The sequence below is a fragment of the Peromyscus maniculatus genome, chromosome 20, assembly GCF_049852395.1.
Source record: "Peromyscus maniculatus bairdii isolate BWxNUB_F1_BW_parent chromosome 20, HU_Pman_BW_mat_3.1, whole genome shotgun sequence".
NCBI classification, from domain to species: domain Eukaryota; kingdom Metazoa; phylum Chordata; class Mammalia; order Rodentia; family Cricetidae; genus Peromyscus; species Peromyscus maniculatus.
Window position 1 is genome coordinate 57,079,223 of NC_134871.1, and position 15,404 is coordinate 57,094,626.

The 15,404-nt window shown below is 52.7% G+C and overlaps 1 protein-coding gene across 4 annotated transcripts in view; it reads left to right on the plus strand.

Moving 5' to 3' along the window:
* Positions 1-15,404, plus strand: part of Tafa5 (TAFA chemokine like family member 5) — a 212,803-nt gene that overhangs the window by 65,797 nt on the left and 131,602 nt on the right. The window contains exon 1 of one of the 4 annotated variants that reach the window (XM_006986079.4): positions 10,941-11,310. The exons of 2 other annotated variants lie outside the window; for them this stretch is intronic. In XM_006986079.4, the coding sequence (XP_006986141.1) occupies positions 11,220-11,310 (91 nt within the window). In that variant the 5' untranslated portion in view covers positions 10,941-11,219. Of the gene's footprint in view, positions 1-10,940; positions 11,311-15,404 lie in introns of those variants that run through there. One more of the 4 variants, XM_042265523.2, reaches the window with a different exon arrangement.

A 15,404-nucleotide genomic window follows, 5' to 3' on the forward strand; every position in this document is an offset into this window, starting at 1 on the left:
GGTAGATAGATTTGTGGAATTTGTAGATAGGTGAATGGATGGATAGAAGATGAATGAATGTTTAGATTGATAGGTAACAGATAGGTAGTGGATAAATGAGTAGTTGGGTTGGTAGATGGATAGATGGAATGATTGATCAATGAATACATGGTTGGTAAATGGACAGGTAGGTGGATGAATAGGTGAATGAGAAGAGGTCTGTAGGGACTTATGAAGACGTTTTGACTTCTTCTGAGAAGAGCACAATCTGCCCAATAGACTCAGCTTTGTCCTAGCCTTTTCTCCCTCCCCACCCTCAGGTGACCTGAAACTCCCTATATATTCCAAGCTGGCCTTGAGCTCACAGAGATCTGCCTGACTCTCCCTCCTAAGTGCTGGGATCACAGTGTGTTATGCCATGCCCAGCTCCAGCCTCTTCTTGTTAGCTTTAATCAGATTCTAAGCTCCTTTGTCCCAGTTTTCTCAGGATGAGGGGACCCTTGGCAGCAGGAGGTTGTATTGAGTACATGATGGAGGGAGTCTGTGAATATTATGCCCAGACTATGGGCTCTTCTGTCCCTCCATAATCTGGTACATTTAATGTCTGAGTTTCTGCAGCCCTGTTGCTCTGAGGCACATGTTCTATCTACTCACTGTGGCCTAGAGATTTATGCTTAGGCCTATTAGGTATGAATAGGCCGAGTTTATTCTTCTGCTGCCTTGTACACCACCTTGTACCCAACCTTTCCCATGGAAGAGTACTGTGTTGTTTCCAAGGCTTTGTTTGCTATCTGTGTGGGGAGGACTTTGCTTTTTTTGGGCCTGGCAGCTTCTGCACTCATGGTTCCAACCTCTCCAATTGTGTGACATTTCCTCAAGACATTTGAATGGGAAACAATTTTTATTAAAAAGCAAGCTGAACCGTACCTTGGCCACGTGTCCTGTTTTCTGTCTATCTAGACCGCAAGTGCTGATGGGAGCTCCCCATGTGTACACGTCTGTTCTGAGGACCAGGGTCACCATGGACCAAGTGGCTTCCTTTGAGCCTTAAGAAAAAAATGCTTTGAAAAGACAATCCGTACTTTGGTCAAAAGGGATCTATTGGGTCGAAATGTAATGTGAGCTCTTGTGCAGAGAGCAGATAAGCATTCTCAGGAGAGCAAGTGGGAGTGGCCATGGGTCTGGGCTAAAAGCACCACTGACACTGGCATGATAGGCTGGCTGGAGACAGAGAAAAGCAGGCAGCCTTAGGAGAGAAGGGCATGTGTGTCTTCTACGATGCCTCTTCCCAAACCCTCCACCTGCTTCACACTCCCAATCATCCCTGGTTGATGGCTTTCCTTGAGCAAAATGCTACACATGTGGTTAGAACTGAAGACAATCCAGATCTGGAGTCGGGAGCAGGTGTTCCATGTGCATATGTCTGTGCAGTCTCAGGATGAGTGTTGAACAGAGGGCCAGCTTGAACAGGACACAGACAGGTCGAAGTGTGAGCAGAGACGGTAGGATTCAGCCATGGGAGCTTTCCAAAGGCTGGGGTGCCCAACACACTGTGAACAGCATGTGGATGAGCCCGGCATGTGGATGTCCAGACGATGGCGCATTCGGGTCACACCGCCTCCATTTTCTGAAGACATAAGTGGGACTGCAGAAGAAACAGGAGAGTGCAAGTCCCAAGCTTTTGCCCGCAGGCAGCTGTCTTCAGCTGGGGGTGAAGCCTCTAGGTCTGCTGGTACCAGCTAGCAGCTGACCAGCATGGGACATCATACACTCTCCTCTCTCCAAACTGCAGGCCTCTCCTCCCTCTCCTTCAGCTGTTATCTTTTTCTCTTCCCCTCTTCCTCTCTTCTGCTGGAGGGAGACTCTGGAACTTACCCTGGGGGATCAAGGGCTGTTCACAGATCAGAGCAAGCCATGCTAGAGACTCATCCTTAGGCAGAAGGAACAGGAGCTCAGACAAAGGTCCCTGGTTTGGGTGACTCCACACCATTGCTGCCTGGGACATGCTTTAGATCCTCAGTAACAGTGTGCCTAGAAACCTCTCTTGGGATAGGACACTGCCTCCTATACTTAGGCAAAATGGAAAGAAAGGATGAAAGCGCACTTTGAAGCTGATGGCCTGGTCTCTTCCTGCAGTAGCCAGAATGCCAGTGATGAGTCTTAGGTGGGACTGGGGTGACCAGACAGTGACATTCCCAGTGCCAGGTCAGACATCTCTGGTCCCATGGACCTTCCAGCACCTCTTCAGCTGAGCACCAGGGAGAGTGCTCACTTTTCTGTCTGGGTAGTAGAGGACAGGTAGATGGAGGACATCCTCCCACTCTTGGGCGGAGCCAATGAGGCACAGTCTGTTCTGAACCCAGAGATAACCACGAAGGGGAACAGGGCTAGAGAACAGCTTGGGCTGGGGGCTGCACGCTTGAGTCTTTGCTGGACGTGGGGATAGATACCTCCATCTTAAGGTTCTCAGCTTTTATACCCCTGAAGTGAGCTACTGAGAACTCAGTGAGGCGGTAGTGACTCTGGAGGGATCTCCGAGGTGGAATACAGCAGACATGTAGACCCTGGGTGGAGGCTCATATTCTTGATCCTGAAGGGTTTAGTGGGACACCCAATGGTGAGTTACTGTCTCTCCCAGGCTTGCTTGGGAATGGTGGGCAAGATGGTGGCAGGGCTAGTCAGTGCCAAGAAACCTGCCTTGGGACAGGTGATTTTTAAATGCTCCGTGGACTGTGTCTCATACCTGTGTTTGTAGCAACAATTGGAGGAGTGTTCCAGCTATCACCAAAACTTACGTGTCCTCTTGAGGGATATGCTGGGTACCTAAATAGAGATAACTCTGAGCTAGCTGGAGGCTGTACTGGTGGTGCCCACCACTTGGACGTTGGTAAAAGCTGTGTGGCAAGGCTTTTCATTTTAGACAGCTGGCTGTATGATGTCTGCCGGGCCTTCTCAGGTCTAGACCTAGCTACTTGGGGGATGCCTCCTAAGTGGAGCTAGAGTGAGGCGGATTTGTGCTTGTTCTTTCTCAGGCAGAAAAATGAAGCCCTAGCCTGGGTTTGGGTATGAATAGAACTGAGTGTAGTGCTGGGCTTAGTGCTAAGTACCAAGCTCAATCAGGGTGAGGTCTGTCTTAGTATGATGACCTGAAGGCTTCACCAAGTAACACCTGGAGGCTGAATGGAGAAACTCCCTGTGCTGAGGGCTCAGTGCCCAGGGGTGGGGTGGGATGGGGGCTCTGCTGAAACCCGCCTGGTGTAGCATCCCTATCTTTTCTCTGAAGGAGATGCTAAGACTTGCTGCATGCCTGCTTGTTCAGCGGCAGGGGACCTGAGTACCAAACTAGATGTATACTGGAGAAAGGATGTTGCATTCTTCACCCTCCAACACTAGCAATATGACTGGGGAGACTTCTGGAAAGAACATTTCCAAGGAGGATAGAGTAGGGGACTTTGGGCATTCACTTGGGCGGGTGACGGGGCTAACTAACATCTGATCATGCTGCATGAGCCCTGCTCCTGAGCGATGGGGAATATGCAAGAGACCTCCCTCACCTCAGCAGTCTCACTGACTATACTATACGGAGACTTCATTTCTGGGTCTGGCTCCAGCCTTTCTTGGGATGTGCAGTACTTCATTCTTTATTGTACCAAAATTTCTGACAAAAACAATTAAGGGAAGATCAGGTTAATTTTGACTGACAGTTTAAGGGTGTAGTCCATCATAGCAAGGGGGTGTGAAAATATCTGGACACACTGTCTGTAGACAGGAAGCGGAGAGGAGAGAATGTGGTTCTTAGCTGGCATCCTCATTTCCCCTTCTCATTCAGTAGAAGACACAGTCCACGTTCAGGATGGGTCATTCATTCCTCCTCATTTAAACCTCTCAGGAAACACACTCCCAGAGGTATGTCTCCTAGGTGGCCCCAGATGCAGCCTAGTTGACAAAATTAACCCTTACAGGGGAAGATTGAGAGCTCAGAGAAAGTCCTATCAAGCTGTAAGAAATGGCGTATTTTAGAGCGAAGCCTTTCATTTCACTGTTTAATAGAATAATAAGCAAAACCAAGATACTGGCTTCTTTAAGTTCAAAGCCACCTGGGAAGGCCTTCTCAGCAAAGCAGTGTTTGATTTTGATTGGTCACGGGTATTATACCAAGTGTGACTACATAACTATCAGATCAGGGTATTGGCACGTCCAGCACCCCAGACGCTCCCATTTCTTTGTTCTGGGAACACCCCAAATCCTCCCATCCAGCTTTTTTGAAATGCACAGTGCCCCAACTTCATCTGACCCCACCTCACTCTGTCACAGTTCATCTGATCTCCCTGCTTCTGCCCGTGGCTTTGTACCCAGCCTGCCTTCACCCTGTCTGTTTTCTCCTGTTGTTGTGGGCACACTTCACTAGCTACTTCTGTGAGGTCAACTTTATTATACTCAAATGATCGGTAAGGACCATGTTTTTCTCGGCACCTAAGTGATTTCACTTGGTATAGTTTCCTCCAGCCCCATTCATTTTGTTCCAAATGTCAGGATCTTTTTCAAGGATGAGTAGTATTACATCACCTATATCAATATTTAATACTTGTATTAATGCACTGATATATGTATAATAGTATACAATTTTCTCTCATACACATGCACACACACACACAAACACAAACACAAACACACACACCATTCTTCCTTGATCTCTTAATCCGTACATGAAACATGCTAAATCTGAATCCTGGCTGTTGTGAACAGGGCCCCAGACACATAAGCATGTCAACATCTCCTCCGTCAGCTGATGTCTTTCCTTTGGATATGGACTCTGAAGTGGGACAGCTGGATCCTACAGAAGGTATGTGTTCCGTCTGAGGTTCCTTCATAGTGGTCTCCATAATGGCTGCACTAGCACACAGTCTTGAGATAAAATTTAAACTACAAGAACTGAACCATGTCCCTCCCTTCCTCCCCAAAGGTGTATTGGGGGTTTAGCCAGCCTGAAGGTGGACCTAGATACCACAGATGGAAAAACAGTCCTGGCGGATGGGTATCTAAGCCAGGTTCCTGGTAATGGGTGTTCTTTGCCTGTGTGCTCCATCTATCGAATGGTATTGGGGATAGCAGGTGTGTATAAGTGGGAGTTGACTTCCTCCCCACCCACCTTGCCCACCGTGGTTGTTGAGATACCATGTTTCTAGAACATTTTGGGTGAAAGAAGGGTGCAGAAATGTCCCTGGATTTTTGTTTAGTGCCAACAGTGGGCAATGGGCCACGACTTTCTTGCTTTTTGTGCATGCTGGCCTTCCCCTAATTCTGAGAAAGACACCCCCACACACACACCCAGTGCCAAGGAGATCGGGAGTGGGTGGAAGGATAGGGAAGGTACAAGGAATGATTATCCTACTGATGCCAACACCCTGTGGTTGAGATGCAAGGTCACAGGGAAGACCATGGTCTCCAGGTAATGTGTCTTTGAAAATATCTGAGTGGCTTTCTAGAGAAAGCATAGTGGCACACACATGTATAGACATAAGAGGGATGCACAATGACCTCTCTCCAACACAAACAGTAGCCACAGCTGTGCACATAGGAATATACCTAGACATGTGTGCACATATGAACACGAAGCTAAATGTTTGTGCATATTTGGTACACACATATACATGTGAGCACACACAGACACTGTGACTGCATACCTGTAGACATGCTTATAGGTAAAGATGCACATACTAATGAACACATGGCTCATAAGCTGCTTGTAAGCATATGTATACCTCCACATCAACCTAGATAGCCTGCTGGGCAGGAGCAACCCAGCTTCTTGTGTTCCATCCTCTGGATGTCTTCATTGGTCCCTTGTTCATACAAGGCCTGGACCTCTCAGAGGCTCATTATGTGCTGCTGAGTGGCTAAGCTGATACATCCTTTCCACTTTGAGGTTGCAGCACTTGCTGGGGAATTAGGTATGTGTCTTTTTCTTATCCAACCCTGCTCACTGAAGGCAGCGCCCTGCTGAAGTCTGCCTTCCTCATTTTTTTCCCATGTGACCTGCTGCCCCCCAATTTCCTGGCCTGTGTCCATGGCTGCCTCTCAAAGACAGCCTAGATCTCTTCTCTTCTCACCCTGCCTTTCCCTGGCTCTCTGGACAACTTGGTGTCCAAGTCACACCCACTTTTTCATTCATTCATTCATTCATTCATTCATTCATTCATTCATCCACTCATTCATTCATATATGTGTACTAATATGTTGTGTTGTATACACGGTGTGTAGTGTGTGTGTGGTGCATACACATAAGTGTGCAGGTGTGCATACCCATGTGTGTGCATGCCCATATGTGCAAATGTCAAGGCCAGAGCAGGATGCTGGGTGTCCTCTTCTATTCCTCTCCATCATATTGCCTTGAGAAAGGGTTTCTCAGTGAATCGGAAGCTGACTATCCCGGCAAATCCACCTGTCTGTGCTTCCAAACATGCTGGGCATTCAAATTTAGATCCCTTTGCTTGTAGAGCAAGTGCTGATACTCACTGAGCGGTCCCCACCGCCTCCGAGCACAGGAATCTTAATGATCGAAGTTTAGGACTCTACATTTAGAGAGCTGCTGGGATTTCTCTGAGATCTGTCTGCAAGCTGGTTTTCAGACTTGTATAGAAGCAGGGGCTTTCCAGTCCTGTTCCATCTGTGGAGCTTCCCACAGAAAATGCCAGTGACCCGAACCATAGAGAGAAAGAGAGAGGCGTGGTATTTTACTGTGAAGAGTTTGCCGCTTGAAGGAGATTCTTCCCAATTTCAGGGCCCAGCGCATCTTCGTGCAGGACTCCTCTGCATCTCAAAAGTCTCCTGGTTATTTTTTCTTCCTTGTAATTCCTTCCTCTGCTGGAGGCTGGGTCAGCTTTCCCTGTGGGGTGTGGGTGGAATGGATCCTCTGGCAGCCTTTAGTGATAGGACGCACTCTGCGGACAGAGGGGCTGGTCAGCACCTTGGTGCCTTGTCTTTTCCCACCAGCACAGGAGGACACTATTCTGCTCTCAAGGGAAAGGCAGCAATCTTGAAGAAAAGCCCATTGTCAGCTCACCTCAGATTTGGTGGGTCAGAACTGACTCACTCTTCTGTTTGATTTTACAGGGTTTCATGGCTGCTTGGCTCTGGGTCTGCCCATCAGATTGGTTTAGAATATAGCAAGCCCTTCCGTTTCTTACAACTTCCTCCCCTTGGTTCTTTTTTTCTGACTTCATACTTTCTAATAGGAAGCTTGGACATCTGAGTGTACAGTGAGGGGACAGAATGAAGTGACTGGTCAGGAGACTGCCTGTGTTCTCTGTAAATAGAGTGTGGGTATGCAGATAGGCTCCTTTGGAAGTGGGCATGGAGTCCAGGGGCAAGCGGCTTCTCCCAGAATGGACTGGCCTGATGAATTTCACATCCAGGGCACTGTGGTGCCCAGACATTTAGGCTGGTTTGCATTGAGGTCCTCCCTCCATTCCACCCCACTCCACACCAGTTATGAATGCAGCCCTGACTTTCCAGGAGGGGAGAGGTCATGGGCGTGATTGGCTAACTGTTGGAGTCTATGGGACCTGTCTTAGAATAGCATAAACATACGCAAGATTACTAAGAAAACCAATTATATTAAATGCAGTTATCAAATGGAAAAGAAAAAAAAACATTTTGATACAAGGGTATGTTTGCATCTTTATTAAAGCATTACATAAACGCCTAGCTTTAGAATGACTGTAATTTGAAATAATGGTGAACATAAGCAATGTACTATGATAGCCATAGATCTGTAACTTGATATGAAAATACCTGTGATTTCTGTTGGTGACAAAGTCACGGTTACAGCTAAACTATTGTGTTTACTGCCCACATGCCTAATTGAAGGCAATGTTCATTTTTTTTTTTATTTTTGCCTAGAGGCATGTAAAATAAAACACTCCCTTCCCCTCACCAGGGTTCCCATACCTCAGGCATATGGCATGTGGAGACTGTCCCCTCTTTGGACAGCACCACATAGTCTATTCAGGTAACTGTCCTGGCAGCAGCCGATACTGGGGTACAGAGCCTCACCCACATGAGCCTTTGGTGATGCAGCTCTTTGGCTAAGTACCCTTCCATCAGCTGGCTGGATGGGCCCCTTGAATGGTGCCAACTCTTTGGCATCCCAAGTGCTGTGGCTGGAGGAAGGAACAATCCTCATGACCCCTCTCTTCTGCCCAGACCTCAGCACCAGGATTTCCCTGGCTTTCAAGCTCTTGATCTACATTCTCAGCACTGCCACAGTCTTATGATTTTTTTTAAAGGGTCTTTTCCTTTATGTCCACTGCCCTGGTCTGGTGTCCTCCCCTCCTGGGGGCCTGCAATGGTTTCCTTTACCCGGCTGCTGTCTTAAGCTGAATGCCCAATGGGCTCCCCTGTCTGCACCGTTCACCTGCTCTTCCGGGTGCTAGACACAGGCTCTCTGCTTTTCACCTGTGGTTTCTGTGAAGGGCACCAGCAGCGCTGCCTGCCAGCCCAGTAGGAAAGCTTGGCACCTGGGGAAGGATGCCCTGGTCCTTAAACTTGGAGATACACACACTCTATCCAGTGGGAATGAATTCATCCGTGGGCCATGCATCTCTTTTGGGAACTTTCTTTCCATTTTATACATTCAGTTTCCAGAGAGACCCTTCAAAGGGTTAGTTCTTTTTAGATAGTGAACAGTGTTCAGGATTTCAATTGATGTGCACCTGATTGGGGACAGGGCAAATGTCAGGGGTGGGTGGGCCTTCTTTCCTGGTTGCCGTCTCTTTGGGGCCAAGTCTGTGTGCGTGATGAGCACCTGCCAGACTCAGAGCCCTCTGAGGCGGAGCACACTGTTCCAGGTGAGGTGTGTAGACCAGCGACCTTGGTGGAGGTCAGACTTCCTAAGACGGACAGGGCAGGATCCTGAGGCTGCCGCAAGGACGGCTTTGCTGGAAGATGTGTAGGAGGACATAAGTGAGTGGGGTGGGGGCAATTATTTGATGAAGGGGCTCCAGGGAACTGTACAAGAGAATGGCCAGTCTCTTCCATGGCAGATCCTGAATTGTTTAGTTGCTTGGTTGGGGGTGGGAGGGAAGCTCTGACTAACTCCTATCTCTCCGAGCTGTCTTCTGGGGTGGGAGAGGGGTGTTGGCAGCCAGAGAGACAAATTGCTTCCCAACAGCTCCTCCTCTGCCCAGGTGTGGGCATAGTAGTCTGGTCAGGCAGACAGCATCAAGTTTGGTGGCCAGTCTGCTTTACCTTTAATGGTGCTGGCCACCCTGCGACTGCAGACCTCAGTTTCCCCAAACGCACCCTAATAAAGTTCGATCTATCTGACCTCTAAGAGCCCTTCAGAACTGGCCTCTTTCCTTGCATATCACCTACTCACTTGTGCAGAGAGAAAGCTGCCTCTATGTGAAGCAGGTGAGCCCCAGACGTCAGCCAGTCCCCACCCCTGAACGACACACAGACCAAACACGGGCCCCTGATTCTTACCCGAAGCTCTGAACTGGGCATTTGAAACTCGATTCAGACAAAAGTGCTTTCAGGCCTACCGTGCTGGTCCTGCTGCGGTTAGCATGGAGGGACCCTCTAAAAAGGACAGCACTGCCTCCAGCTCTGGGCCTCCAGATACAAATACCGCTCGGCTCTTCCTTGCGGAAGAATGGAGGCGGCGGCAGGGAAATGCCTGCTAGCTTCTTCTGGGGCAGGCTGTGGGCATCCGCCGTGCCTGTGCTATTGGGTGTCCCGCAGCTGGCTGGAGGCGGGCGCACAGGAGGCCCAGGATGCAATGTGGTGATGGGGAAGGGAGTACTGTTTCCAAACCCCACGGAGCCGCCTATGGAGAGCAGCCTCCTCTAAACTCATCTAGCTGCTCAGTCAGCCCGCCCGCCGGTCCTCTTTCTGGTTCTGCATTCTTCCGAGGACCTGGGGTAGGAACGGGTTGGGGGCTGGGCTCGCTCTTCCCCCACTCAGCGGAGCCAACCCGGCCGCTCTGCAGTGAGGCCCCAGTGCACCTAGGTGGAGCCCGACCCGCAGTTTTCTGCTGGACCAGCCCCACCTGACCCGCCGGTACGCCAGACGGGGGCGCTGCAGGGCGGCCGGGTCCCCGGGGTCCCCTCCGCGGCCCAGTGCGCATCGGCAGCTCGGCGGCCCCGGCGCTGCACAGACGGCGGCAGGCGCGGGCCAGAGTCCGAGGCAGCGCGGCCTGGCCGCCTGGGCCGACCGAGACCCACGCCGCGCTCCCGTTCCCGCCGCAGCTCGCAAAGACGCCGAGCCGAGTGGCGGGCGCGCGCCACCAGCACCGGAGCAGCGGCGTCCCGCGGGCGGCGAGGCGCGCAGCGTCTCCGGCCCCACCTGTCGGCGCGGCCACCCTCAGCGTCGCCCCCGGCGTCCCCAGCCAGCGCGGGCGGCTCGCGGCAACGCTGGGCCCGGCCTCGTCCCGGCTGCGGCGGCGGAGGCGCGTTCTCCTGGCTAGGTGCGGAGGCCGGCACCGTCCCGGGCAAGAGGACCGGCCCGGCGGCTCTGGGCCGTGCAAGTTGGACTGCGGCGGACTCGGCCCGGCCGCGCGGGCGCCAACGGCGGCGATGGTGCTGCAGCTCCGCGAACGGTGCGCAGCCCCGGCCCTGAGGCTGGCCCTGCGCGGCGGTGGCAGCGGCGGCGGAGCGGCCCCCTAAGCCCCCCGCCGGAGCAAGAGCGGGCAGCGGCGGCGGCGGAGCCTGAGAAGGCGGCGGCGGCAGAGCAGCGGAGGAAGGCGACGCGGATTTCTGGCGCGGGGCGACAGGCGACCAGCGCCGGGGCCGCGCCGGACCCCCCAAGCCCGCCGGGCCGTTGCGCAATCCGCGGCCGGTCTGGGCCCTGCTGGCGGCGCGGCTCCGGGGGCGGCGGCGGGGCTGATTCATGGGGCCGCGGCGGCCAGTCCCCCGCGCCCGGGCCCCCGGCGCCCCGCAGCGCGCGATGGTGGCCGAGTGGCCGGAGTGGCGGCCGCCGCGGCCCGAGACTTTCTGCTAACCTCCCCGCCCCCGCCCGCCCCCTCCCCGGCGCCCTCCCTCGCGCCGTCCCCTCCCCCTGCCCAAAAGACACAGATCGCCTCCCGGAGTGGCGCCTCCAGTCGCGGCGGAGCGCGGCGTTGGCGGTGGATGGAGGGCGCGATCGGGCGGCCGCGGCGGCTGCACCCAGCGGGGCGCTGATGCGGCGCCTGGACCTTCGCTGCGCGACTTCGGGGGCGTCGGCCGAGTTGGCACTCCGCGATGCAGCTCCTGAAGGCGCTCTGGGCACTCGCAGGGGCCGCGCTCTGCTGCTTCCTGGTCCTGGTGATTCACGCGCAGTTCCTCAAAGAAGGTAATTGTCCCCGGCGCGCGAGGTCCCCGCACTGCTCGCGGCGGTCCCTGCGCGTGATTCTGCTTCCAGCACCTTCCACCGCTGCCAGCGTGGTGGGCCGAGGCTATGCGGGGCCGGAGTGGCCAGTGGCGCGAGCCTTCTCGGAGCCCAGCGCTGGATCTGCCTCCCCTGGGCCCATCGGGGCTCAGGGGCGGCGCGGGTTAGGCGCGAGCCCGAGAGTGCTGGGGCCTGGCCAGCTCCGGTGTAGTCCCGGAGCCCGGGCTTATGCCCAGGCTGCAGTTGTCATCCCCTGCCCCGCAAGGCTCGGTGGCAGTTGCGCCTACCCGCATGCCATCGACCCTCGGTAGGTGGCACCAGCGCTCCACTTTGGTAGCCTGGCTGAAGCCAGTGCTGAGCAGGCCAGGACTGAATGGATTGGGGGCTGGGGAAGGAAAGGTGTCAAGGGGTGAGGACTGCAAAACTGCGCCCATGTCCCAGGCTGCTTTCCGTGCTGGGTCGGGTACCCGCCAGACTCAGGCTAAGTAGGCAGAATTCAACACGATAATGCCTAAGCCACTTAAGTTCTGGTTCCTTTGCCCTCCTGGTCCCCTCTAGATTGCAGTTGTCCCATCCAGTTCTGGAGAGTCTGTTGAGACTTGTGTGGTACACATTGGACTCTTGTGGTCACACTGACCCTTGGAGAATCCTTCCTTTGGCTTAGTTGGTGAGCACTGGCAGGCAGCAAATGGTGGACAGACACTCTGTTGGAAACTTCCTGCCCTTTGGTAGCTCCTCTTGGTCTTGGTGCCTCTCGGATCAGCCTGCTCTGGTGGCATCCTCTGTAGGTGATTGCTGGTGCCCTTGTCCATAGGCCATGCCTGCCCTGGCTAGCACTCCTCTAGGTCGGCAGGGAACACTGAGCCCTGGAAAGTGCTAGTGCAGATTCCTACAACTGTTCTCACTTAGCTCCAGGTTCCTGAGGAAGACGGGTTTACAACATTCTGCAGCTTAACCTGCCTAACTAGTGAGCCCCTGGACACTGGGAGCTCCCTGGATTCCAGGGAGCACTCATAGTCTCCTGAACATTGTTCCCCCTTGATTTCAGGTGCCGCTTTGTAGAAACTAACTAGGTTTTGCTGCAGGCAGGTGAGCCTGCTCAGCTGGAGCTCCCAGACCCTTCTTGGAGTTGGAGGCCAGTCTTCCCTCAAGCTTAGGCAACTTACTTCATGAGTGGGCAGTTCTGCCATTGACTGCTATTGAGATAACTCTTTCTTGCAAATATGAGTCATTTCCTTCAGACACCCCCCACCCAAGAGAGCTGTCCTCACCTAGTGTCCTCTGCCAGGCAGCTGTGTGTGTGTGTGTGTGTGTGTGTGTGTGTGTGTGTGTGTGTGTGTGTGTGTGTGTGTGTGTGTAGCGAGGGGAGGGTTGGGGACCACCGCATGGTTCACCCCAGACCCAAGCCATGGGGTTCTTATACTTTAAGACCTTGTTTGGGCCACAAATTCTTTTCCAAAGCTTTCCACTGCTTCTTTCTTGCTTGGGGGTATTCATCTTCGGAAAGAGCATGGATGTTAAGGTTCCATGGCTCCTCTGAGTTAATCTAGCCTGTTGTAGTAGTAAGCAGCAAGTTACAGCTTACTACAAAGAGATCCTGGTCATTTGGAGTCATGTGACCCAGGGGATGGGCCCATTCTGTCTTGCCTGGTGGGAATAAACTAGTCACAGAGTCTTCTAAGCTATTAGATTCTGTCTTTTGGTCAAAAGGGAAGTAAGTCCCTGTGTCCCTGGTGGCCGGGTGTGAGGTCACACAGGCAGGATGCATTGGCACCTGTGTTCTGAAGTGGAGGGGGATGTTCCCTGAGGGTGGATTTGCAGGGCAGCCCTTTATAGAAGCCTGGGCATCTGGTGTGGATAGACATGTGCGTGTTGTGGCAGACGGCAGAGTGAAAGAGGAGTTTGTATATGCTGACCATGGGTCATTGGACCCAAGGCACAGTGTCTTGGAGGCTGCTCTTGAGGAAAAGCCCAAGTGTTTACCCTGCCCTTTGGGGACTTGTGAGCCCCCCTGTTGTCCACCCTGAGTTGTTTGCTTCTATGACCCTGGATCCCAGTGCCCTTTGCTGTTTCCTTCTGTCACAAAGGTCAGGGCTGGCATTCCTGTCCTTGTTTGCATGGTTGTTTTTGGTCTCTGGCACCCGAAGCAGGAGCCTCAGGATAGGCCTCAGGGTGTTCAGTGAGAGACTGGAGACCATGGTTCCCAGAGGAGGCACTGGGCCCTTCTGGGAGGATTGGACTGCAGACTGAAATCCGCTACGAGAGAGAGAGCTAGGCAGCTTGGACAATTGTTACTTGTTGCCTGGGGATGGAGTGGGAAAGAGCTGTATAAATAGCCATTTCCACAAATCTGGGTCCCCCCCCCCAGGGGTGAAGAATGAGGGGCCCAGGGAACCGTTTTTCCACACTTTGCCTTTTGTGTGGAGATACAGGCTACCCCGTGGCTAATCCATCCCGCTCTGGCTGGCCTGTCTCGCAGAGATTGCTCAGATGAATAGGGCTGTGGACCCGGAGAGAGGAGAATTGTGCCCCTAATTGCAGCCCTGGTTTGTCCAGTTTCTGTAAGAACCAGTCTTGCCCACCATGCCTACTCAGTGGTGGCAGCCGGAGGGCTGGGGGCCGGTGAGTGTAGCTAAAGCATGGGGTTCAGGTATCATCAGGGTGCCCTAACTACCCTGCTCAAGGGTCATCATCCCTGCTTGTTTGTGCTCTCTGGCTTCTTAGAGTGAGAGCAGGTCAGGGCAAGGGTGATGCAGTGTCAGGAACCCTGCTTGGCTCCAGCTGCCTCATGGGAGCAGAACGAATGTGGGATGGAAGGAGGAGGGAACAGGAGGCGATGCCCACAGTTCCTTATTTATGTGGGACTCTGGACATGGAGCTAGGGTCACAGCTGGGATTATAAACATCCTTAAAATCTTAGAAGTACCTGGGCCAGGGCACAGCAGTACAAACTGGTTTGGATACTTACCAGTATAGGAAGACAGTAACAGTCCAGTGAGACCTGGATTTCTGGCCTTTGGGGGTCCAAAGGCTACAGGACTGGGATTTAGCCCACAAGCCCTTTTGTCTGGAGGAGACATCCCTGTGTGTCTCCATTAGCTGTGGATTTTAGGTTTATCTCTCTGTCCTTGTAAATCCTTTTGATGGCTGGGCAAGTGTTGCATGAACTGAGCATGCCATTAAAAAAAAAAACCTCTCGGATTAATATCGAGAGCTTGTGGGTGAGCTGAGTGCGTGTGGCCCGGCTGCACGAGCACAGTGTCCCAGCATCTTAATTCCCAGGAACATAGAGTCGCCTCACCCAATGTTATCTTCCTCAGCAGCTCTGAGGGATGGCTGTTGATTGAGCAAATAGGATCCAACTTTAATTTATTTAGTTAGCTCACTACTTTGGAAGTCGCGCACATCCTGTGAGCCTGCATGGTGTGGCCAGGCTGAAAGGGGACACACTTAAAACCCTGTGCAGGCAGGCATTGGTACTCAGTTGTGTCTCAGTAGAGTTCACTAATTAGCACCATCAATGCAAGACCTACAGCCATCCCAGGACACTTGTCCATCTGTGACATTGACCAGTTTATTTACTTTTATTTTTAGGATGTGTGTGCGTGCGTGTATGCGTGCGTGTGTGTGTGTGTGTGTGTGTGTGTGTGTGTGTGTGTGTGTGTGTGTGTGTGCATATGTGTGTGTGTGTGTGTGTGTGTGTGTGTGTGTGTGTATGTTCATAGGTACCTGTGCTTGAAGAGGCAGAGGTCAACCTTGGGTATCCACCACCTTTTCCTTGAGACATGGTCTCTCACTGGCTTGGAACTCACTGACAAACTAGGCTGACTGGCCCATGAGCCCCAGGGACCATCCTATCTTTCTCTCCAGCACTGGGGCTACAAGCCACAATACCAAGCCCAGGTTTTAAATTGATTTATTTGTTTGCCTGTTGATTTCATGGTTTCTGAAGATCAAACTCAGGCCCTCACATTCACAAGGCAAATACTTTACCAACTGCCCCATTTTCCCAGTTGTGGACCATCTTTTAAAAACTGGACAAAGAATTCAAACAACAT